The sequence below is a fragment of the Rousettus aegyptiacus genome, unplaced genomic scaffold (genome assembly GCF_014176215.1).
Source record: "Rousettus aegyptiacus isolate mRouAeg1 unplaced genomic scaffold, mRouAeg1.p scaffold_m13_p_16, whole genome shotgun sequence".
Taxonomy (NCBI): domain Eukaryota; kingdom Metazoa; phylum Chordata; class Mammalia; order Chiroptera; family Pteropodidae; genus Rousettus; species Rousettus aegyptiacus.
In genome coordinates, this window is record NW_023416291.1 from 10,785,841 (window position 1) to 10,810,953 (window position 25,113).

General features: G+C 43.9%; 2 protein-coding genes and 1 long non-coding RNA gene across 21 annotated transcripts in view; 1 reads left to right on the forward strand and 2 right to left on the reverse strand.

Moving 5' to 3' along the window:
* The window catches only part of LOC107514617, a 235,651-nt gene extending 229,324 nt beyond the window's left edge, over positions 1 to 6,327 (reverse strand). For all 3 annotated transcript variants that reach the window (XR_004955015.1, XR_004955014.1, XR_004955013.1), the window contains exon 1: positions 1,015 to 6,327. This is a non-coding gene — a long non-coding RNA (uncharacterized LOC107514617). The remainder of the gene's footprint in view (positions 1 to 1,014) is intronic.
* On the forward strand, positions 556 to 18,918 carry NOCT (nocturnin). Of its 3 annotated transcripts, XM_036234278.1 has the most exons (4): positions 761 to 847; positions 12,857 to 12,894; positions 15,527 to 15,796; positions 16,962 to 18,918. In XM_036234278.1, the coding sequence occupies exons 3-4, from the start codon at positions 15,535 to 15,537 to the stop codon at positions 17,795 to 17,797; spliced, it is 1,098 nt and encodes a 365-aa protein (XP_036090171.1). In that variant the 5' UTR covers positions 761 to 847; positions 12,857 to 12,894; positions 15,527 to 15,534; the 3' UTR covers positions 17,798 to 18,918. The 3 variants fall into 3 exon arrangements, with proteins under 3 accessions (XP_036090170.1, XP_036090171.1, XP_036090172.1); XM_036234277.1 differs by lacking the exon at positions 12,857 to 12,894 and having other exon boundaries at positions 556 to 847; XM_036234279.1 differs by lacking the exons at positions 761 to 847; positions 12,857 to 12,894 and adding an exon at positions 6,388 to 7,193.
* Positions 18,919 to 21,470: 2,552 nt separating this feature from the next.
* Positions 21,471 to 25,113, reverse strand: part of ELF2 (E74 like ETS transcription factor 2) — a 78,761-nt gene continuing 75,118 nt past the window's right edge. For 11 of the 15 annotated variants that reach the window (XR_004955011.1, XR_004955010.1, XM_036234275.1 and 8 more), the window contains 2 exons: positions 24,094 to 24,444; positions 21,961 to 23,683 (listed from right to left, as the gene is read on the reverse strand). Coding sequence is in view for 13 of the 15 variants with exons in the window: in XM_036234275.1 (XP_036090168.1) it covers positions 23,056 to 23,683; positions 24,094 to 24,444 (979 nt within the window). In the remaining 2 variants the exon portion in view is untranslated. Of the gene's footprint in view, positions 23,684 to 24,093; positions 24,445 to 25,113 lie in introns of all 15 variants that reach the window. The other 4 variants (XM_016154054.2, XM_016154053.2, XM_016154058.2 and 1 more) reach the window with 1 other exon arrangement.

The following is a 25,113-nucleotide window of genomic DNA, read 5'->3' on the forward strand; positions in this document are numbered from 1 at the left end:
CGCACCGACCCTCGCGCGCGCGCGCGCGGACGCCGCCTTCCGCGCGGACACACACGTGCGCCCGGGGCCGCGGCGCTGGCGCTGTCTCGGGGCGCCCCGCCCGCGGACGCTTCCATTCCGGCGGGCGGGAGAGGAGGCTCGATTCTGTGACCCGCGCTCGGCCGCGGGCTCGTCCCCGCGGACCTCGCAGGGCCCCCGCGTCTCGCTCGGCGTCAGCAATCCCTCCTTTCCAAACGGACGTGCCGGGCTCCCGGAGCCCCCGCGGGGCGGTGTCGGCGCCCCGCGCCGCCGAACCCCCCTCCGCGTCCCGCGTGGTAGCGTCCGCTTTGTCAGCGCGCTGCGCTCAGCGGTTAGTCCCCGGGTCCGGCCGGTCCGCGGCAGACGGTGCCGCCGCCGCCGCCGCAGCAACAGCAGCCGCAGCAACAGCTGCCGCAGCAACAGCAGCCGCAGCAACAGCAGCCGCAGCAACAGCAGCCGCAGCAACAGCAGCCGCAGCAACAGCAGCCGCAGCCGCAGCCGCCCGGTCGCCGCGCGCGCCCAGCACCTCCCCGGAGCCTGCCAGCGTCCGGCCCAGACAGCCGGCTCGACTCGCCCGCCTCGGCCGCGGCCGTGCTCCGCTCCCCCGGCGCGCGAGGGGCCGCGGCGGTGCTGGCAGCGGCGCCCGGCATGTATCAGAGCCCGCGGCGACTCTGCTCCGCCCTGCTGCACCGGGACGCGCCCGGCCTGCGCCGCCCGCCCGGCCCCGGGCCGCGCCGCCAGTTGTCCCCGCCGGCGGCCAGACCCCGGCCCGCGTCCCCCGGGCTCCTGGCGGCGGCCTCGGGCGCGGCGAGGTCGTGCTCCCGCACAGGTGAGTGCGCGGCGCTGCGGCGCCGAGGGCGCGCGGCACCCGGGGCCGGCGCCGAATGAATGGGGCCGGGCCGGGCGGCGGCCCTCCGCGCGCGTCGCCTCCTCCCCCGCCCCGGCTTGGTGACAAGGGAACGCTGTGGGCTCCCGTTCGGTCCCCGGGCGCCGTACCGTCCATATTTCTCGCTCCGGACCTACGTTAAATGTCCCCCTTCCGAGGCTGCAAATGATTTGTGTTGTGCGTGCGTGTCGTTGTTGTTGTTACGACTTATTGCTTTTATGGAAATTTTTATGCAAAAAAAAATCCCTGCAAGTCATACTTATTTGAACATGGGACTTGCATAGCCTAGATGCCTTTTTTTTTCTTTTTTTTTCTTTTTTTTCTTTTTTTTTTTTTTTTGTGACTTGTGAATGTTTTTATTGGGATACAAAGGATGGTTTGGGAAATGTCACTGCCCCACCAGGACACTTGTCCATTCTGATCTTCCTGGGGCTTTTTCTTTTTCTTGGAGCTGCCGCTCTTGCTCTTTTTTTAAAGTCTTGTTACCAATGTATTATAACACATCGACTCATTTTACGTTTATTCGGAATTTTTTTTTTTTTTAGAGCCTTTCATTTCTTAATACTTATGTAATTCTGTGTCCTGTATACCTGGGTTAAGATTTTGTAATGGTGATGCCTTCTTTTGCCAAGAGCCAATTTAATACATCACACACTTTGGACTCTCCCTTTTTTTGCCACCTCCATTTCTGCCTAAGGACACATTAGTGACCACAAATTGCATACAAGTTGATCATACTTTTAAAAATGAGAGACAGTTTCTCTTTCAAAGTGGCAATTACTTCATCACACTGAAAAGTGTATTCTGCTTGTGCTCAAGTTAGCATATTGCTGTTTTCAGACATTTGGATGACCCTTCTAGATTATAAATAACTACATTTTGCTCGGAAAGTTTTGGACTAATTTAAAAAGGACAGATTGAGCAGTAGAAAGAATATATTCAATGTGGCTTTCTTTAATTAGTGAAAGTGATCATCCAAAATGTGATTCGAAGCCAAGATCTTAAACACTATTCAGATTATTGGTGTTGGTTAGATTGAGAAACACTTTCAAAAATGAGGATGTTAAACTGGTAACTGAAGACTCTAAACTCTAGGTTGTTCTTTAGAAAGGGGGAACTTGACGGTCATATTCAGATTCTTTTCCCCTCATTTATACAGGGATTTGGCACATTGTGAAATAACTATTAGAATGGCTAGCACCTTACAACTTACTGGGTTTTTTTGCTGGAAATTTTCAAAAGGAACGCTTTTGGAGAAGTAAAAGGAACCCAGTTGGTGTCTCCATGTCTCACATTACCTCAAAGCCCCTCAGAGGCAGAGTGAACCTCCTGGTCCGGTCTGGGAATGCAGAGAGCCTGTGTAATGCAGATGCAGACAGCCGTGCTGTTTGTTACCTGAGGGGAGAATGGTCAGGTCAGACAGAGCATCCAGAATGTTAGGCCTTTGGCACAGAAAGGTGTTTCATAATGAACTTTCTAAAAAGTCCTCTGAAACCTGGTTTTACAGATGAAGAAAGTAAAGGATTTATGGTCCTGAAGCTATTGAAGATACACAAAATCTAGGCAGTTTCCTGTCTCGTGCACTGTTAGCTTCCGCTACTTGTTAAAGCACTCATTAACTAGTTGCTTGATCACACATTCATTCCAGAAGTCTTTGCATGTCTCACACTGTAGTTGCTTTATTAAAGCAGGTTAAACATTGTGAGCCTTAGTCTACCTTTAAGGGCCTTCTTGTAAGAGAGATGAGATTTGCAAAAAGAAATGACTGTTTCATTAGACTTAACACCTTTTAGTCACTCAGTTAACGGCTTGCAAATGGCCCTTAGGGTGTGGGAGATAAAGTTCCTTTCAGCAAAGGCGATCTTTTTAGGCTCAAGAAGTGGGTAGCATTTGAGCTGGGCTTTGAAGCATGGTTAGGATTGAAAGAGATAAACTTTTTTTTTTTTTTTTTCTGGAAATGCCAGGAGCAAGGAGGGGCAGGGGCAGGCTTGGGGCCTGGGTGCAGCAGGGTGGGAGAAAGGGCTCCTTGCGGAAGGGTTCCTAACAAGCCTCAGAGCCAGCATTGATGCTTCTAAAACATGCAGTGCATGGAGCCTACTGTAGTTCTGCTAAACACGGTCCTTATGGGCGGGCCCCAGATTCCACAGTGCTAAACAAAATAATAATAAAACTCCAGGTGATTCCTACATGCCCCAAAGTTCAGCCATCTGGAAAGAGCAGATGTCATTGGGGGAGCGGGGGATGGCAGAGGGGAGTAATAAGCCCCAACATTTGACCCCATTTGATAGTTCCTTCACACCCCTTGGCTGCCAGAGGTCAGTGAAAAAATGAGTACAGTTCCCTTGGAGTCATCAAATACTAGGTCATTAGAATTTAAAGGGGACCTTGGACATGAGCTCAGTGTTTTGCTACCTTTTCTCAAAAGACAGCAGCCTCCATAAAGCAGCAGCAATTGCCACAGTTATGGTCCTGGATGAAATGCAGTCAGGAGTTATCTGTGGGTTTATAAATGCTGTCTCCCAGATCTCTCCTCAGATAATGAAGAGTTAGCTGTGCTTTTTTTTCTTAGTACAATTTTAAGAGCAAATACCAGCTCATTAGAGGAGGTGGCTTTATTTAGTATGTCCCTTAGCTATGAGTAAACTGCTTAGGAGATAGAAGAATGGGAAAGCTTGTAATTATGAAGCTTCTACAGAAATAAATTGCTTTCCTTGTGGGAGAAGTGAGGTACCATTTTCCTGTAGCATTCACTGGTAAAAGTTGAAATACAGTAAATTATTGGGGGCTTCAGAGTTAATAACCATGGCTCAAGAATCACTTCAACACACTAAAATATAAACATTTGCAAATCACATAACCTGCTTGCTGTCTCAACACTGGACTCTACCTAGAAGAAAATAAGAAATGTTGATATCAATTGATCCCCCAATTTTATTGAACACAGTACACTTAAATGGCCAAAAAGTATGTCATCTCTCATGACTAATTGCTGCAAGAACTGATGAGAAAGAGAAATCGGTTCAGCCGGATTTGGGGGGGAAAAAACTTTACTTTGGGTGAAAGGAGGGAGCCGTGCTAGGAGAGAGGACCACATAACGCCTGCAGGAAGGTGGGCACTGCCCGAAAGAGACGCTTCCAGAGTCACCTGGGCCGCTTCTGAAAATGTATCTGGTCTTTCACCCTCTACCGAATTGTGTTTCCTGAGAAGCCTGGTTAACTCCTGCATCCCAGGTGCTGCTTTCTGGAAAGCTTGGGGAGTGTTTTTTTTTTTTTTTTTTTAAGTTCTACTCCTCCTTTCTCCAAGGTACTTATTTCTGCAAAGGTTGAGAAAACCAGGAGAGGATTCTGGGAAAGTGATGAGATCTTTGCGCTTGGGGCCTGAGGCCATTCACGAGACCCCTGAGCAAGAACCTCCCAACAGAAGCAGGCTTTAAGAAAGGGAGGGGATTGGTGTGTTGATGAGTATCTCTAGAAGCTCGTAGGATTTTTCATAATCTTGGTGTTCAAAAGTTCCAGGAGGCCAAATGTCTCAGCATCAGGCGAGGCCATTCAACCTGAAGACAGACTGTTTTGTAGCTCAGGAAAAATTCCTATCTGGTCTTGGATGATTTCATCCACCATCTCACCTCTTGTCATGTTCTCAAACTCCCGAAAGGTAGATAGGTTGTTAGCCATACGGATGTATCCTCTGTGTCTCTTCTCCCATTTTTTAATTTCTTTATTGTTTATTTTGTGAGATTTTCCGAACGTTTCCATTTTGCAGTCATTTTAAATTTCTAGACATTTTCTAGTTTTCCGATGGCTCCTTTTTTCATAGAAGCCCATTCTTGTTTTGCATTCCAAATATTCTCCTATAGTTTTAAACAGCTACAGCTGTGTACGTCTGTCTGCCTGCCACCCAGGAGAGCAGTCTGTCTGCTCTGTGAGAAGGCGACGTGAGGGCGGACAAGCCTGACTGGTCTTCGAATGCCTGAGAGGGACACACTGGACACCTCCACCTCTGCCAAAGGAAGAGGGGCTTCTTTCTGCGTTTTCGGATGTTTAACTCCTCACCCCCCTTCCAGAAAGATCCCTGAGGTCCAGAATCAGCTCCTGGTCTGGTCTGCCTCTGCCTCTCTCTCCATCACCCTCCTCAAAGGCCTTTCGAAGGCACGCCGCCCCCTTTCTTTGAAGCTTTCTTTGGTTCTGTCCAGCAGGCAGAAGCCACCTCTGCCAGCGTCCATCTGTGTGAGGAGTGGTGTGAGTCGCACAACTGTTTCAAGTGCCACATGTGACACAGTGGCCCTCACTGGTGTGTGCCCCTCACTCAGCCTTTGCTGCCCTTTGTCTGGCTCCTCAAGCTTCTTGGAAGAAACCATATTTAACTTACCTTTGGTAGCCGGTAACTATTTCAGGCCTCGTGGGCCAAAGATCTCTGTTACACGTACTCGGCTCTGCCATTGCAGTGTGGAAGCGGCCGGAGCTAGGACATCAACTTTATGCATGGACACTGGAATGCGAATTTCTGAGACTTTTCACATATCATGAAATATCGTTCTGGTCGTCATTTTTCCAACCATTTAAAAATGTGGCCGCTCACAGACAGCACGTATCACGGGCAGGGCGCGAGCCAGATTTGGCTCACGAGCCGTAGCTTGTGGACCCCTGATCTAGGGGCAAACTCTGCAGCTGCCTGTCAGCTTTCGCGCTTCTATTCTTGCCTGTGAAAATGGGCCGTTACCTCGAGCATCCTGGAAACGTCGTGACAGGCAGCAGGTCGTCACGCAGACCTGATGTCTCAGTGGCCAGTAGCCGCCCACCCCGCTCCTTGGGCTTTCGCCTCTTCACAGCTCACTTCAGAGCACTGTGCTGGAAAAGCCCAGCTCGCGGAAACGACTGGCCAGCCAGCTCACCAATTAAATGTGCCACCCTAAGCTTTTATTGTGGAGGGATTTCTTTTTTCCTTAGTGATACTTTCTAGATGAATCTGGCCTGACCGAAGGCACAGCTCAGCCTCTTCTGGAAAGCACTTTGGCGTTCTCGTCTGTTCTGCAGTTGGACTGTCACTCTGGCTAGGCGCTTGTATTTTTAGACACGTTACGTCGACAGTCCTGACCTTCACTTGATATCTGCAGCACTGCCACACAGGTCGTTCTGCTGCTTTGTACACTTTGTGCTGTGCCACGGTGTGCCGTGAGGGCAGTGACGTCAGCAGCAGGAGGTGGAATTCGACCTCTATTCCTGGCAAGGCCCCATCGCATTGTCCTGACTCAGTTCTGTCAGGGGTTCTGTGGGCAGCGGTGCACGGTGCAGGCGGCCTCCTCCGGCGCCCAGACCCCCTCCTACTTAGGCAATCTTGAGAAAACTGTGGAACCGCCTCACCTCAGTAGCTGTGCCCGTAAGGTGGCAAATACAATACCTGCATTGCCAGATTGCTGGAAAGAGTAATGAAAATACTTTGAAGTGGTGTGGCACATGCTAGGCCCTCAGATGGTAATGGCCTCCTCCTCGAATCCAGAAAACGAACGTAGCGGAATAGGTCACAGTTAGCAGACTTCTTAGGATGTGCTAGGTAAAGCTCCTTTAACTCGGTTACCCTCACAGAGGCTACATCGATCCCCAGGTGAAGAAACGTAGAGGTAAATAAGTTGTTCAGAATCCCATTAGGAAAAGGAATAGGGTCTGAGACCAGACGGCCTAACTCGGGTCCGTGTGCTTATGACTCTTGCCTCTAGAACTGTCCCATGACCTTACTGACAAAAGTTGAAGCTTTAGCCTTATGTAAGGCTTTCGCCTGCAGACATACTCCATCCCTGAGTACTCCAGGCACGCCTGTCACACTGGTGCTCAATTACAGACATTCGAAGATACAGCATCACCCTCACCAGAAAACACAATCGTCCTAAACTGGCCCCCCTGGAATCCAGTCTCTAGGATCCGGGAACTAATATACAGGTCCACACACACTCATGGAGAACAGCATCGGGCTGGGTCCTGCCGGGGAAGCAGGGCAGACACAGTCCAGGCGTCTTCCGTCAGTGGTTACCTTGTGAATATTTTCACTCGCTTATCTGGGAGGTGGACACATTTACTCAGTAACCGACTGGACTCTGAGGAGCCTAATAAGAACAAGCTGCTGAATTAGCAAATGACACTCGCTGAGGTGGTTCAACACTTGGCCAGTAGATGGCGGCATAGGCTTGCTCTTTCAATGACACTTTCCTGTGACGTCTGTCGTTTACGGTTTTTGTGTAATTTACTGGCGAAGGTTTCCTCGGGCCCAAGGTTGTTCAGCTCGGCAGTTTCCCAGGTCTGTACCCAGATAATCTTGGCTTTCGTTTAGTGTTTAGTTTTCAATTCGAGTTTCTGCCAAGCCATCGTTTCAAGTGGCTAAGCTCAAACTAATGATAAGAGAAATTATTCGCAGATCGAACGGTTTGGGCAAACTCAAGAATAAGCAATTGCTGGGTAACTAGAGCAGCAGTATGTGGAGAGACGTGATTCCTTAGTGTCGTGGGGATCTTGAAACGGTAGCCCAAGCAGAGTGGGTCCCAGCTGACAGGGTTCTCATCCAGCATTCTAGTTATGGAACGGGTTCCATTTCCCTCTCGTGCTGGGCATTCTTGGGGGCCTGCAGTGATCTGCCTACTGCTTTAGAAGTATGTAGTAATTGGTAGTATAAAGAATAAGCATGTACCCTGTATTTTAGTCATTAGCCCACTTCTCTTTTGCTTTAGGAAAGTAAGAGGATAACTAAATGGGGCAAGTTTACATGCTGCTACTGTATTTCTAAATCTAAATAATCAAATTTATCTGGCAGATCTTTAAAGGCTTTCGTAAGGGTAAGAAGACGTATTTATTCCTATAAAGTAAAATAGCAGTGAGGTATTAATAATAATGCACAGAATGAAGGTATCCAGTTCTAAATGTTTTGGAAATACGCCTATAGAATTAGGAAATGTCAAGGAATGGGAGTGGTGTTGCTAAGTGAACAACTAAGCATAAGAAATAAAGCTATTTTGACCTGCCTATTACCTGTATAAATTATATAATGTGTATCACATTGAGAAGGATGACTGACACTTTTTCTAGTGGAGCAGCTAGAAAAACTTTTTGAGCAAAAACCAAATATCTTATGGGGTCAAATCAAAAAGACCCATATCCAAACACATATAAAAGTGGACCCAGAAGCTAGTATGAGTTCCAAATAAAGTTCAGCAGAGGTTTCATCAAGATTTTATATTTTTCAGTATCTTAATTGCCAGCAAGGTAAATTATTTGTGCTCTTTCGCCTCGGGGAATTGGCTTTCAGTATTGAGCTGTTCTGAACCTTTGACAATCTTTTTAAAGCACTGAATAGCAATGCCTATTAGGGCATAAAACTTTAGTAGAATGGCTTGAAATACTGGAATCAGACAGAAATTTATGTGTGAAAAGAATTTTTTTAATGGTCAGTACTCTAAAAGGAAAGTAAATGTTAAATTTTTAAGAACAGTAAGAGATGATGAGAATTGTCAGTAAGTTACCTCTTCATTACAAAAAGGGCATAAGAGTAGCCACCTCCTAGGATTGTGATGAGAGTTATCTAAAAACACACTCAAGGCGAGCAGAATTTGTGAATGGGGCACACATTAAGCATTCAGTAGCCATTAGCTGCACTGTCACGGGCATCACCCTCGGATGGGGGAGGGGAGAAAGGTGCCCATAACCTTCAGCCTTTTGTTTTCAAATTGAAATAAATAAGCCTTGCTACACTGCAGTCCTTAAGTGGATCTAAACCTTGGTACAGTATTAAAAGTGTAACAAATAGGATATGAAGTTTTTATAGTGTTCACTTTTAGTAATTAATTCCCTAGCCTGGGAATTAATTCATTTGTCAAAGTCTGCATTCCCTCTTGAGATCCCTCTAACATCTTGCTTGGTATTTTAAATTTGCATATATTAAAGTCTGTTCATTGAGATGGACAGTTCTCTTGATTTGGCCAAATGCACGGAGTCACGTATCCACCATCTAGGGCTGTACAGAGTGGTTCTATCACCCTAAAAAGTCCCCTGGTCAGCCACCACTCCCTCCCCCAATCCCTGACAACCACCGGGCTATCTAGTTTTGTGTTTTCCATAATGTCATCGCAATGGAGTCATACAATGTAATTTTTAGGATCTGCTTTCACTTACTGAATGCATTTGAGATTCACCCACGTTTCATGGAAGAATCTTGCAAATCAGCAGCTTGTTCCTTTTTCTCGCAGGATAGAGTTTCATTGTGTGCATGTACCACGGTTGCTCATCCATTTGCATGGTAAAGAGTGTCTTGGTAGTTTCCATTGTGGGCAATTATTAATAAAAGTGCTGATAAATACTTGCGCACACGATTTTCCATGAACGTAAGTTTTCCGTTCACTTCGGCAAACACCCAGGGGCGTGAGCTCTAGGCTGTACAGGAAGTCTATGTTTAGATTATATATTAAAAAAAAAGCTTGCCAAACTGCCTTCCAGATTGACTGCACATGAGAAGCAATAAACAAGAGTTTGCGAAAGATTGCTATTGTTCCTTTAGTAAATATTTGATAGACTCACCAGCGAAGCCATCATAGCTGGGCTTTTCTTTGCGGGGAGGTTGAACTTATAGTTCAGACTCTTTGCTGTGCTAGTTGGACTACTGTCACAGAACCGAGGGGAGGGAGGAGGAATGTCATAGAGCGGTGAGGTTCTTACCTGAATTTCAGTAGCTTTCATGAGTAAAAGCTGCTCGGTTTGTCACCCGCCTTCGGTCTGTATCCAGGGCGCTGGAACAGTTGGCTTTGGCAGTTCCGTCCAGGGTTACGGTTGCTTTTCGGGCTTCCCTCTCCTCTGTCCAGGGTTACGGTCTGCTTCCTCGGGCTTCCCTCTCCTCTGTCGCCCTCATTAGCAAACAAACACATTATAATAGTTTCCCAAAGCAATCCCGCCTCCATCTCCAGCAACTACTCCATTTCTCTCCTCTGTGGGGGCAAAATTTCCTCAACATACCTCTCTGCTCTCTGTCCTCATTCCTCTTCTCCCCACCAGTCCCCCGAAACTCAGAAATCGCTGGCGAGAAAGCCGCTGACGTCTTCCTCGATGCTAAAGCCACATCTGACCTTGAACTTCGGTAGCCTCTGACACGGGCGGTAACGACCTTGTGGCTGAAACACTGACTTGACTTTGTTTCCAGGAGGATCAGACTCTTCCTGACTCTTCTCCAACTCTCTGCTCATGTCACCTTTGCAGATTTTCTCCTCATCGTCCCCACTCTGCCCCAGAGCCCAGTCCTTTGACCTGTTTTCTCTCTAAACTCACTTTAGTTTCATCTGTCCACTAACATTTCCCAGACGTTTGTTTCCAGCTTGTGCCCCCCCCCCACCCCGCCCGCACATCGGTCATCTCATAGAGCCAAACCAAACCCCTGTTCTCCACAGACCCACCAAGTCTCCCTAACAGTGACGGCACCTTCACCCCCCAGCGACCTTGGAGGCCTCTGACTGCTCCTCTCACAGACCACATGCAAGTCATCGACAAAACCCAGCCACCTCGACCGCTACCATCCTTAGTCCAAGCCAACGACTCTTTTTCTCCTCTGACGGGTTTCCTGTGTCTGCCACCAAAAGTATAGTGTATTTTTAATACATCAGCCAGTGAGATTTGCCCTTAATGTAAACCAGATTCTCCTGCATGGAATTCTCCAGTGGCTTCCCATCCCAGATCCAGGCTCGAGTCCTTATAATGGCCGACGAGCACCGCCCCGCCCTGACCTCACCTTCCGCGTTTCTGTCAGTCACTGGCCTCCTCGGCCTTGCCACACACCTTCCTTTCTCAGGGCTTTGCATTTGCCGTTGCTCTGCCCAGAATGTTCCTCCATGACTCTCCGTAAGACTTACTGGTTTCCTTACCACCTCAGGTCTTGGCTCAAAGTCCGTCTTTCAGTGAGGCCTCGCTGGGCGTCCCGTGGAGAGTGGGAACTCCCCGCTCGCCAGCATTTCCCATCCGCCCTTTCTCCTCTCTCTCTCCATAGCACGTTTTACCACGTGACTATCTGTTGATCTTTCTATTATCTTTTCTGTCTCTCCGCACTAAACATAGCTCCATGAGGATGGAGATTTGAGTCTGTTCACTGATCTGTCTCGAGTGAGCTGGAGTAGTGTCCAGCGTCCAGCGTGTCTTTGTGTCTGAGAGACTGAGGCAGAGGATCGTGGTGGCTACTTACGGTGGACCGAGACGGTGGTCTGGTCAAGAGTTAGAGCTTCAGACCTGAAGTCCTGCCCTCTGAAGTCTTTTTCTTGTTACTGTCCTCCATTGTGACTGTTTTAACCCTTATTACATCCAGCCTGTCCCACACAGTAAGCCCTCAGTTTTTCTCTCCCTAGTTCTAGTGTATTAATCTTTTCCCAAACACTTAAGTTCCTGAGGAAAAGATCAGCATGTGTTTTATTGGTATGAAGCGCCCTTCCCAAACTCAGAGAATAGGGAAGAAGGTAAAGTTAACATACTACAGACAGATTCCCCTGAGGACTGTGAGATTAGATTGAGACTGTCACCTTGGAGGGTAAACTTAGAGCCGTGAATAAACCTCGCAGCGAGGACAGCCTGGCACGGGAGGCCAGGAGGGTGACTAGTGGCAACGTCTTTCAAGGTTGGGCCTGGTTAGCGTCAGTCTCTCTGCCCTGATTGCGTGCTCACGAGGCAACAGGCTGATTCGTTCATCAGCTTCCGCTGCGGCTTCTAACCCAGATGCACTTTCCAGATGCGACATTACGATCTCTTCACAAGCCCGCACTCTAAAGCCACGTACGCAAGTCTGGAGAGCAGTGGCACAGCTCAGTACGGAGCTGGGACTGGAACTGGCCCTCCGACGCCCACAGCCCTTGGCACTTACCCATGCTGCAGTGTGCCCCTCATCTTTTTTGCTGCAAAGTTTTGTCCTTTGAGGGTGGAGTTAATTTTTGAAAACCACAAAGTCTTTTGGAGGCCAAGTCATGAATAAGATGGATGATCAGATTTCATAATCTACTATTGGTCCAAAACGAGCTGGCTTCAACAAGAATGTTTTCCCTGAGTGTCGTAGCTAATAGCCTACCATGCACTTCTCAATCTGAACCAAGAAAGGATAGCAGGGTACGATGGAATTGGAATGCCCACTTTGCTCCTCACAACCACACAACAGTCTCCGAGTGACCATGCTGGTACCACCGCTACTACTTATGGTCACTGAAAACAGCTTAACTTTTTTTTTTTTTTTTAAGTGAATTTGCTTTTTCTCATTCTGGTCACTGCTTCCCCTCCTACTGAATTTTCCTATGTTCATTGTTGATCGCATAGCCATTACGTACATTGAGACTTGAATTTCTAAGTAGCTGTTTGTTTGTTTGTTTGTTTTTGCCTACAGCACCTGGTCTTCCTAGGTGGTCTCCCATCCAGGTACTGACCAGGCCCAGCCCTGAAAGTAGCTGAATGTTTAACGCTCACCACCAGTTCTTAGGCCAGTGTCTCTCTGGTTCTTTTACTCTGAAGCTTGTTCTCTAGTTCCAGGGCTGGCAAATTTCTGAAAAGGGTTAGAGAGTAACATTGAGGCTTTAAGGGCCAAAAGTGATCCTGACATGTATTCTGTGTGTGTGCCTGTGTGTGTGTGCTTAACCCTAAAAACCATCCTTAGTTCAAGGGAGTGTGCAAAAATGCCTCTGGCTGCAGTTTGCCAACCCTTGCTCTAGTAAGTGTCTTCCAGATAGAGTTCTTGGAGTCAGCATTCCAGTTTTGCTGCGTATAAAATCCTTGGTTCACATATAAGTGAGCCATATATATATATAAAGTTTGATGTACATATCAAATATGTAACTTCATTTTCTTCTGGTGTAAAACATTGCAGTTGAAATCTGACGATGCTCTAATTTTATTTTCCTTATAAGTTACTTGCTGTTTTTGCCTAGATGCCCAAGGGATTTTTTCTCTTTTTCTTTACAGTCCAGTTGGTGTTGGTCATTCTGGGTTGATATTCTCAGGTATGTGGTGTGTTTTTTCAATATGGAGTTTCAAATATTGTTCTGTTTTTAAAGTTTTTTTTTTTTAATAACAAACACAAAGCTTTATGTATTGATACTTGAAAATATCCATGCTACATGTTTTTCCCTTGAATTTTTTCTTTTAAACCATTCATTTTTTCCCAGCTTTGAGCTATAATGAAAATTATAAGTTGTACCATGCAATGTTTTGATATACGTATAAATTGTAAAATCACCTCAATCACACCAACATGTCACTTCACGTGGTTATTGTGTGTATGTGTGTGTGAGAGATCACTTAAAATTTACTTTTCAAGATTTTACATATATAGTACAGTTATTAACTACAGTCACCATGTGGTATATTAGATCTCCACAACTTAATTCATCCTGCACGACTGAAAGTTTGTACTCTTAAAAGTTTTCTTGATTTATAGTTTTTAGTGTTTGGTTCATTTCCATGCATTCATTTTCCTGCTGTAAGAACTCCATATGTTGGATTTTCTTTGCTTTCAATGAGGACATATTTGCCAGTCTCTCTCAAATGCTTTATCCTCATTTCTTAGTTTTCTGATTCTGACTTAGGCCATTCTACCATTTTCTGAGTGACCTTCAGCTCATTTTGCAATAGAATAGAGTTTTGATTTGCTCTCTGGGCATGTCTTTCTGGCATGCTTTCACTGTCGGAAGAGGTGTCATTCTGTTCCAAAGTCTCTATTTGAAGGTTTTTCTAAGTTTTTAGAAGGAAACTTAGTTCAGGGCGGTTTTTCTGACCTCACAGAACTCCTCAAACCTTGGACTCCCATTGGACTCCTGTTTTCACCGTCATATTCACGTGATACTTTCTTTTTTTTTTTTTTTTTAATCACAGTAACCACCCACTCAGCTCAGCAAAGATGATGTCAGCAAAAGGGTGTAGAGCAATCCTGTTGAAACCGAGCTAGAGTGAGCTAGTAGTTTACAGAGCCTGACAGGTGTCAAATACTGCTGTTTGTTTCAAATTTAATGTATCCCGTGGTGCCCTTGTGAGTCTGCTGTAGTGCTTGTGACACTTTGGTGTACAGTGTGGGTGACGCTGATGCTGCTAATCTGGAGACCACACTTGAGAAACCACTAGAATCTCTACTTTTTTAAATAAAAAAGTAGAAGTACAGAAGATGTTCAGAGTTGTACTGCCAGCCAAGAAGAAAATTTCTTCCTTTGGACCCATTTGCTCAGACAGGCAAGCAGACTGATTAAAAAAAAAAAGAATTTAATATTAAGATCAGTTTGGAAACAGGTGTGTGTTGTGTGTGCATGTGCGTGCGTTTGTGCATGTGCACATGTGTGAAAAGGAATATCCTTGCTTACTAATGCATGTACACTTAAGTGTGTGTTGTGAAAACTAGTATATGTTTCTTTGCCTGAATGTAATTTTCTTGCTGGGGGAATAAAAACCTAGCGTTGATGAAAAGGATGAACAGAGCATGCCCGCACGCTTATTGACCCTGATGTTTAAAGGACATTTGAGATAAATACCTGATTTTGCTTTTGTGACCTGCCTCAGTGAATCTGACCGACTGCTAGTTTCAGACGATCAGTCTGCCAAATAATGTAGTTTATACAGAAAACTTTGTTTTTTTAAAGAGGATATGAATGTGGTAGGGAAACCCAGATTCCTCCATACAGAGATTCATTATGCACAGAATCTTTGGCTATTGTTCCAAGATTTGCCCCTAATTTATACCATAATGAAGAAATGGTTGACCTCGAAAAGAGCAGTCACCTGCTCACGATGAAGTGACAGGTACAGCTCCCCTCTTTACTTGAAGGTTGTGCCCTGTTCTTATATAATCTATTAGGCTAGAAAGCAAAGCACTAGAAAGTGTACTGAAGACTGTGCCTCCCGCACCTCTCCTCACCCTTTCTCCTTCCAGGACCCCGGGAAATGTGGGTGACTGTCTTTTACCCACTTCTGCCCCCAGCCCCTTTTCTGATTAATAAAAAGTCTGGCAGTTGATATTCAATTAGTGACTGTATTGCTCAGTGAGGTTTACAGAGCTCTAGAGAAAGCCAGAAAGCCCTGATTTACAGGTAGCATTTAAGAGGAATGGGTGTGGGCTGAATCCAGCTGTTTCTTTTCACAGTAGAGAGACCTGGATAGATGACATGGCTAGAGCAGCAGCCTGCTACGCCCTGAGCTCTTCTCCGGGATTAACACGGGCTTTCTGACATCTGGCTCTTTACAAACCGGTCTTCAATTCTTACTAAAATATATAGATTAAACAATGTGGATATCGTTTAGCGTGCTTTTCTATGACTGGGTTTGTAAGTTATAAAGACAAATCCTAGATTAGAAGAGGCCATATAAAGATTAAGGTATTTTTGTCCTTAAAAGATTATCTTAGTTCATCAGAAACCAATTTTAACAGTAGTATCTCGATTACCTGTCCTAGGAGAAAGCTAGAACCTGGAAACTCCGTTCGTCCACCTCTGGACTTGGCTCTGCCCGTGAACACGGCAACACCGCCCTAAGCTGAGCTCTGGGCTTCGATGCACAGTGCTTCACCTGCTAGTTGAGCTGGGTGGAAACAGAAGAAAGGCGGGCGAAGGAGCCGAGTGTGTAATTGTGCTTTCCTCTCCTTTCCTGTAGTGTGTTCCATGGGAAACGGCACGAGCAGACTCTATAGCGCTCTTGCCAAGACACTGAACAGCAGCGCTGCCTCCCAGCACCCAGAGTACTTGGTGTCACCCGACCCAGAACATCTGGAGCCCATTGATCCTAAAGAGCTCCTTGAGGAATGCAGGGCAGTCCTGCACACTCGACCTCCCCGGTACCAGCGTGACTTTGTGGATCTGAGGACAGAGTGCCCCAGCAGCCATCCGCCTATTAGGGTCATGCAGTGGAACATCCTCGCCCAAGGTATGCTTTCCTGCCTGAGCAGTTTTCTGGCACCTGCCTTCCTGCTTCTGCACAGGCCTGGGGCACTGTCTTAAGTGGACGGAAGAGGTGTGGGCAGATGGAGGGAAAGGAGGGTGCAGTAACTAGGGTGGCACGAGCTCCCAGCAGGGGAGGTTAGGAAGGGGGGTCATTGGATTTTCACAGATAAACCCAGCAACTCAAGATTTACTCCTTACCTTCCACGTTTATAGGCTCCCCAAGTACAGGGAAAGTCTGTCTACTTCCCAGACTTCAGAATTTAAAGGACTAGGTCTTCTGTCAGCTTCAAAACTGCCTGTTGTCTCCAGCTTTCAGCCCATAGCACTACGATAATAGCATTTGCAAGGGAGGAACTGAGTCTGCTGAATGGGTCACATACAGAACTTCGTGCAGGAAAAGGTTACTGTGTGGGGTGGTGCTGGGCCTGGGTTTTCTTACGGCCAGATTCTCATCCTTGTGCATCTGGGAAACTTGAAGCCAAAGAGATGCTGCTTAAGTTCTCTATTCTCTATCACTTTCCTATGTTAGAAAGGAATCCTTCCCTGGGTTTGCCGAGTTAAAAAAGCAGATGTGTCAGTCAACTTTCTGTAGTATTATTGCATCTCATGTAGCAGATGTTGAAATTTTAAGAAAAAGGAAAAAGGGCCGCATTTTTTTCCTTCCTCCTAGAAAAGGGCATGCTTTCCGACTTTCCAATCTTGGACTCATTTATTTTTCCAGGTACTCATCCACAAATAGGAAAAGCCGCCTACTTAAAGTGGGTCCCCTTCATTTCTGAGTGGTGTCTGTGTTGGTTCACATGACTTATGGTCAGTGTTGAAATTAGTATATAGAGTTGAATATATTTATTTCATCTGAAATAGTTTAGATCCCTGGAACGGCAAAGAACACTTTTTAAGGCTGAAACTTAAGATCTTATGTCCATGAAATTGTTTTAATATGAAAGAAAATCAGCTGCTTGCTGTGGCTGGATGGTGAGAGGTTATTTAGTTTGGTGGGTTAATGAGTGGGGTCAGGTGAATCACCCAACGCATCTGCAGCAGAGGAAGCATACGGAGTGTCTGAGTGGTGTCAAACCGAGAGACTCTCAGGCACTTAGAAGTCATGGTTCTGTGGTCGCTGACAACCGACTGGCTTTTTATTTCAGCTCTTGGAGAAGGCAAAGACAACTTTGTGCAATGCCCTGTTGAAGCACTCAAGTGGGAAGAAAGGAAGTGTCTCATCCTGGAAGAAATCTTAGCCTACCAGCCTGATATATTATGCCTCCAAGAGGTGGACCACTATTTTGACACCTTCCAGCCACTCCTCAGTAGACTGGGCTATCAAGGCACGTTTTTCCCCAAGCCCTGGTCACCTTGTTTAGACGTAGAACATAACAATGGACCAGATGGCTGTGCCTTGTTTTTTCTTCAAAACCGATTTAAGCTGGTCCACAGTGCCAATATTAGGCTGACAGCCATGACACTGAAAACCAATCAGGTGGCCATTGCACAGACCCTAGAGTGCAAGGAGTCTGGTCGACAGTTCTGCATCGCTGTCACCCACCTGAAAGCACGTACCGGCTGGGAGCAATTTCGATCAGCCCAAGGCTGTGACCTTCTCCGGAACCTGCAGAGCATCACCCAAGGAGCTAAGCTTCCCCTTATTGTCTGTGGGGACTTCAATGCAGAGCCAACAGAGGAGGTCTACAAACACTTTGCTTCCTCCAGCCTCAACCTGAACAGCGCCTACAAGCTGCTGAGTGCTGATGGGCAGTCGGAGCCTCCGTACACGACCTGGAAGATCCGGACCTCAGGGGAGTGCCGGCACACCCTGGACTACATCTGGTACTCTAAACACGCACTGAGTGTGAGGTCAGCTCTGGATTTGCTCACCGAAGAACAGATTGGACCCAACCGGCTACCATCCTTCAATTATCCTTCGGACCACCTATCTCTAGTGTGTGACTTCAGCTTTAATGAGGAACCTGATGGACTTTTTTAAACTCTCACCTGTGTCTTCTCAAACACAAGAGTCTTAACCAGGGATGTTTCAGGTTTCAGGGAACCGAGATAGGATGCGCTGCTGAGGCCGGTTCCCGCTTCCCAGCATGCCCTTGGGAGGGAATCCATTAGTCCACAACCCCTTTCCATTAAAACCTACAGTGAAAAGGGTGTTTGCACTCCAGTTTGGCTTGTATTGTTTTCTTCCCCTTAGCATTACAGTTTGATCATTTAAGGGCATTAAATTAGGCTTGAAGTTTTTTCAGTTTGATGATGTTATATAAAAATAGACTTGCCTGAGTCCTCCATAATTAACCATAAGTAAGCAGGGACAATTTCTCTAGACAGCATTTCAAGTAACTAATTTGTGGGTTTTTTAAATATCAATAAGATGCATGGCGATACTTATTTTTATATCCTTGCATAAAATTAAATTATAGCATTATGAAGTGAACATTTTAAAACCATGCAAGCCTAAGTTATAAAGTAATTTATAGTAATTTTCTTAAAGCTTTAAGATGTTTTATTTGGGGTCTAACAAAATAGTAGTATACAAAGGAACTATTTAGCCTGGAGGGGCTTTGGGTTATTTTTTAGGTAGAAATACCAGGTCTTCTCGATATGCTCTTCATAAATAATTCTTGCTGAGCCTTTATGTCCCCCATTATTGTATTTCCTAAAGCGATTCCATGGCCAGCTTTCATTATTTAATCACTGCTGTGCATTTTTTGTTTTCCATTGGAATGCTATTGGCATACACTTGAGGTCGCTCGATGTCATTATTTTTATGTGGAATGTGCTTTCCAAAACAGGTTTTTTTAGGAGCTGTTAGGTGGCATGGGCTAAGAAACAGTAGGATCTTTTCAGAGATGTGAAACTAGAAAGCCTGTTCATGAGGCTGTCGTTGAAATTTCCTAAAATAGCAAGGTGACTGATTCAGAAGGTCTAGAAAGAATGTAAAAAGTTAGAAAGATTACCACTTTTTTTTCTGATGGAAGAGAATTCTAGGTTAAGATAATAAGTAAAGCCCCCTTCCCAACAAAATCCCAACAAATAACTTATTGATAAGTTTTAATCCAGTTGTATATATTTAAAATTAATAAATGGTCTTTTCAAAATATACTTTTAATAGCTTGTCTTTTTAGCCCAAAAAGAATCCGGGATAGATTTGATGTTGTAGTACTGTTTATGTGGTGGCCCACACTATCCATTTACACGGACCTTCATTTTTAAAGTGGACAAAGCTGGATCTATAGCTGTACACCAAACACATCAATGCTATGCTTATGGAATCTCTCAGCACCAAGGCTGGAGCTCCCCAAAATGGCTCACCCAAATCTAATGCACTGGTGGAACCACTTTTGAAATAAAGGAGGTTTTCAGTATATTGTAAACAGAAAGTCTTGGGGGTATGAAGGAAAAGCAAACAGAAAGAACATCTGTACCATTTGGTTCAAATCTTAACAAATGATGACCATTATGCGTGCTAAGAAACAATACTGATTAGAATACTTACAAGTGCAGGCATTAAATATTGTTAACTGACCCCAAAGTACACCAATCTGAAGGGAGGTTATCACAACAGCCTTAAGCAAATCTGGATGAGAATGAACGCCAAAATAATGCTTGAATTTCAGATGTTGTCCAATACAGTCATGCACTGCTTACTGATAGGGACAAGTTCTGCGAAATGCATTGTTCAGGGAGTTCATCATCATGTGAACGTCATGGAGTGTACTTACACAAGCCGCGATGGTCTCACCTACTACACAGCTAGGCTTTATGATCTAGCCTATATGCTCTATAGGGGAGGAAAAATAACTCTCCCTCTACCCTTCTAGGATCTTGTTTGAGAAATCCCTGTAATAAGACAGATTAACAAGAGAAAAATAAGTTTAATAACGTGTACACCTCCTGCATACATGGGAGACCCATGAAAACTGAGTAACTTGCAAAATGGCTGCGGCCACCACCTTCGCATCTTCAGCTGAAGACAAAAGATGTTAAGGGGTGGGGGAAGTTGGTTACGGGAGGCTACCAGGAAAAGCATAGTAAATAAGGTTGTGGAGGGTAAACAGTAATGGGGTTGCTGGTAAGGTCACTTACTGAGCTAAGAGAAAGATTTTAGAAGAGTTCAATTGGATATTCAAGAGGAAGTAGCCACTTGGCAATAGATAAACCCACCTAAGACTTTAGGCTAGAATATATTAGGTAGTAAGATCTATATGCACGGGTGAGGTTATCTAACAATTATTCTGAGGTGAAATCTATGTAACAGTAAACAATGACCAGAATCCTTTATATATGCCAGGCACTGGTTCTAAATCCTTAATTATTTAATTCTTACAACTACTCCATAAGGAAGAGCCCCACAGACAGAATCTTGTTAAGTACTAACATTAAATAGAAAAGCTGAAGGAAAGCAAGTCAACTAAGAAGAGTTGGTCAGGCAGGAGGTAAAAGAGGAAGAGCTATAGAAAATCAAAGAATTCTGAAAGTGAGACACACAATCACATGGGAGGAAAAAGCACATTTGATTTGAATACTGGGTTATTGGAGACTTCAATAAGAACTGCTTCTAAGCCAGAATTCAGACTGCAAGCTACAGAAGAAAAAGAATGATGCGTTATTAACTGCTGGAACAAGGAAACCAAATAAGTATGAAAGTGGAGGAGATGCTGAGTACAGAAAGAAGGCGTACCTGCCCGCTTCCGGAGGCAGGTGGTAGGGATGGGTGCTGGAATAAGTAGATGGATGGTCTTAGAGCAAGAGTTTCAGAAGTGGAGCTCACAGCTTATGACTTCCACGTAGTCTGTAAAGAGGCATACTGGTAATGTGGTAAGCAGGGTGGCGAAGGCTGGAATTGTTGCTGGCAGATGACCTACGTAAAAATGGACAGACTACTGATCATTGTTCCAAATGCCTGCTGAGGTTGGAAAATTAGTAGCGTCAAGCCATTATCATGTGGTTCTTCTCCAATATGCTGGACACAAAAAACAAATGATTTACAGTTTAGAAGGGTTGAAATTAAAAGCCATACCACTGGTAATGTCAATCACCAGAAACATTCCAATCAGTACATACTGTCAATATGTATGCTTCCAAATCTAGGCTATATTCTGAAAGAGATACAGAAAAATGTTGAGGTAGAATGGCGGAGGTAAGCTAGGCAGCCTTGTTGAACCTAATTAGAACCAATTAATAATACAACCTAGGAGGAAAGAATTACTTGCTTAAAATTTAAGTTTCTTTAGCTATCCTCCATAGCACGTGACTTACATTATTAGCAAATGTTACTAAAATCAATAAATATCTGTGTGTAATGTGCGCAGCACTTGTGGAGAGGTATAGGTATGGTATAATTTTGCCCCAAAAGAGTGTTGTGGAAGGCATTCCTCAACAAATGAAACTGCAGTGCAAATAAGGCAATACAATTAAATGCTAAGGCATACAGTAAATTTTTGAAAGCTGAAATATTTATGAAATGTTTTCAGGAGGTAAAAATTTGAGATTAACTCTCAAATGGGATAAGAATCAGATGAGTTTTTCTTTGAGCTTTTATTAAAAAGTACCATCAGGTATATTTATGGAAAAGATAAAAAATAAAGGGAGTTGTTATAAAAACCTTTGTCGATCTAAGTAATATTTGATGAAATGCACAATTAAAGGCCACAAAATATTAAGTATCAGTTTATTTAAATTTCTAAAAGATGTAAAAATAGACAACTTTTCTTTATAGTAGAAAGAGCATTAAGATGTGGAGTCACAGGACCTAGTTTGGTGTGAAATAAGGAAATTCATGTAATCCCTCTGGTACCTCCACTTCCTAATTTGTAAAAGGGCGAGAGTATTACTCTTCTAACCCCTAGAAAGTCTGATTGAGAAACAAATGGTCTGATTTCAAATATAAATTCTTTAAGTGTGGCCAACATCAAAATAGTAAATTCATTATGGTAAGTAGAACATTATAGTTCATGATAGTAATTAGAAAGTGGCAACATGCAGATATTTGCCAAATATTAATACAATGGAACAAAACAGAAGTAGAATTTCTTACACCGTAGTTGGGAATGAGAAACAGGACTTCTATTTGTAACTAAAACGATGCCTCTATACTAGCTTTTGAATATTGTTATAAATATCACCAGAGAACAAAACGCAATATAAGTTTCATTTCTATATTTCAGAAAACCTACTTGAATACACTTTGAAACAAGAGTACAACAAAATAGAATATACTTCAAATGTTGAATATACAAACTATTATAGTTCAAATCTGAACACTGGTACTTTCCCTCTTAAACTTCAACTAAAAAAAAAAAAAGAAAGAAAACTCCAGGTATTAGAGTTGCCTGACAAAAATTCATGCTGAGCCTTAACTTCCAAGTGACAGTAGAACTGGACATGTGTCTGCACAGATGCCAGGGCTGAGTGAGTGACACAGGCGTGTTACAGCAAAAGGCCAAAGCCAACTGTTAATTTGTCCACAATTAAGAAACTGACAGACTTAAACTACCATATAAAATGTTACATGTAAATTCTATAACAATACTGTGCTAGGTACAAGATTTTTAAATTTTTTTCTTTTAATAAAAAAAGCTTTACACAAACAAGCCATTAGCTTATTTCAATAAAGAAAACCGAAAATTAGTCTAAGGCCTTTGTTTTAAATCAGCTTAAGCTATATGATATATAAAAAAAAAAAAAAGAAATCGCACTAGATCTTTTTTTGCTATCCTCTTTCTGAAACTTTTGGATCCATTCTTCAATTCACATTCTAAAATACCTATATTAGCAGTCTTCACATAGCACCAGTTAAGTGAGTTCTGTGTGAACACAGTAATAATTGCTGGTATGCATATAAAATGCATCAAAAATTGCTATATGTAACAATGAGATCACCCATCCCAACCCCTCCCCCACTGAAAACTATATAGCCTCTTACAGAATGTTAGTGTTCCAAGTCTTAGTGTAACTTGATATTGTAGTGAGTTGCTTGGTCCCTTTCAATCCTTTTTCTTATTGATGGGGTTCAGTTGTTTCCTACTGTAAGAGGCAGTTTTCTGTCAGCATCTCAATATGTAGTTCATTTCCCACTGAAACATGGGATAGGTAATTTATTTCCAGTAAGTCTGATTGTTTTCTTATATGCATTATAAATGTTTTAAAGTCTTCTTTTGACTTTTCTTGATGATACCCCTTGCAGATATGTGTTAGTACTATCACTAACAGTCTAAAGTCCATGGCAGAGCTGCTATTTCATTTCTCACACGTCACCAGTCCTTCTGTTTTCATAGTTACCGGAAGGGCGATAGCTGAAGGCGCACTGACAACCACTACGTGGGTCACTGTCTTATTTCCATCTGCCGGTTTTTCTTCTTGTACCAGCTGCAAAGTTTTCACATCATGCTCCTGCTTTTTTGCCACTGCTTCTGATTTAACCTCTGGCCCTTTTATGACGGCGCTGATTACTCGGGGAGGAGTCTGGCCAGACGCCTGCTGAGTAGGCACCGAGAGTCTCATTACAGGTGTACCATGGGCTATGGAAACCGGGGTCAGCGCCCTCACGGCCAGTGGGGTTCCAACAATGTTAATGCTTCCCGATCCAGTCAGATTTGACTTTGTCTGCAGCTGACACTGTGCCAGTTGTGTAGCTGGGATGGTAATAATTTTGGCAGGCTGCATGGTGATTTTGTCTCCATTTTCAGTAGAGGCTGGCATCACAGTAGGGATTGTCTGAATAACGACCTTCGGAGAGCTTGCTGTTGCTGGACTACTGCTGGTTAGTAATGGTGTGCCTGCATTAACTGACTGAACGGCCACAGTTGAAATTTTCTGACCCAACGATGTCATTACAACAGGTACCTGCATTGCCACACGAACTGTCCTAGTAGATTAAAAAAAAAGTTGGTAATATTTAATGCTAAATTAGAAAATAGGTCTTGTGCAAAAAGATGACTGCCAATCCAAAATGTGCAAACTAGCACTCCCAAATAATACAGACGTACTGACGATCCCTGACATTTAGACTATAAAATACCATGAAATAAATACATTTTAAAAATCAAATCCCACATTTAAGTTCTATCTATAAAACCATAAAAACCAATCCAGGTTAAAGGAGACATCTGCTACTTTAACAGTATAACATGATGCATTTAAAATATCAGGTTCTTTTCAAAGTCCTGACCAACGGTGGGGTCTTAGAATGCTGATATTGAAAAAAGCGACATATCTTCCTGCCAAGAAGCTTTCTAAACAGCAAATACATTACAACTGATGGTCTCCTTCATTTACCTTGGAGCTGCTGTTGCTGATACAGATGCGGTAGTAGTAGGAGACCTGGACGAAGCATCATGGCCAGGGGAGGTGATGTTCACGACTCTAGCTACACCCTTCTCTGCTCTGGCGCAGTTCAGTGGAGATGAGTTTTTCCCACCACGAACAGAGGTTGCTGCTTTCAGGAGACTTTCTGCAGACAGTGACACGCGTTCTAATGATTTTTCATCAGTAGCTGCTGCTAAATCTTCATTACAGGTTTCACTTTTGTCATCGTCTATGACCACTATGTTTTTGGGCATATCCTTGAACTGATATACAAGCCTCTGTCCTTCAACCTTCGCAAGAATACCCCTTTGGTAATAATATCTGTAAGAGAAAAAGTACTAAGTGAATCAAATGTATTATATTTTTTCCCCAAAAAACATGTAGAACGCACACTAACGGAAACATTCATTTATTCCTGTAAGATAAGGAGCTCTTCTAAATTGTTCAAAAGGCTGAGACTCTGAAGTAAGAATGAAGGTGGAACCTGGTACCACAAGTCCTGTAACTTTGAGATCCAGAGATCCACAAAGTAGCTCAGAGTTTGTTCTTAAAGGAAGTAATTTCGCCTAAATACAGAATGCTATTGTATTTTACAAACACTGGTAAAAACTCTGATTTACAAAGGTTATAAAAACAATCTGATGTTATGTGGAAAAATCACCTAAGCCGTGCTTAGTAGAGATGAATCTGTGAGATATATGAATACTGTCACATAAACTATGTTCATTTACAGACACTTTTAATTAGAAGCCACGTACATTACAAAGTTTTGTGGGTTTCTTGCTGACAAAACTTAAAGAGAAATTTTCGTATCACAATATAGTCGTTATAACATTTACAAGAAATGAAGCAAATTAACAATTTGGAAACTGTTTTGTTTGGCTTTAAATTTCTTTTTAAAGGTCTACAACTTAACTTCCTATTAAGAAACAGTCCTAAGTTCAAAAGCACATTTTCTGCAAAAATAGTATTTTCCAATGATGTTGAAAT

Coding starts and splice junctions, on each gene's coding strand:
- NOCT (XM_036234277.1), top strand. CDS start 667: ATGTATCAGAGCCCGCGGCGACTCTGCTCCGCCCTGCTGCACCGGGAC. Junction 848..15,526: donor GAGGTCGTGCTCCCGCACAG/GTGAGTGCGCGG, acceptor CCTTTCCTGTAG/TGTGTTCCATGGGAAACGGC. Junction 15,797..16,961: donor GTGGAACATCCTCGCCCAAG/GTATGCTTTCCT, acceptor TTTTTATTTCAG/CTCTTGGAGAAGGCAAAGAC.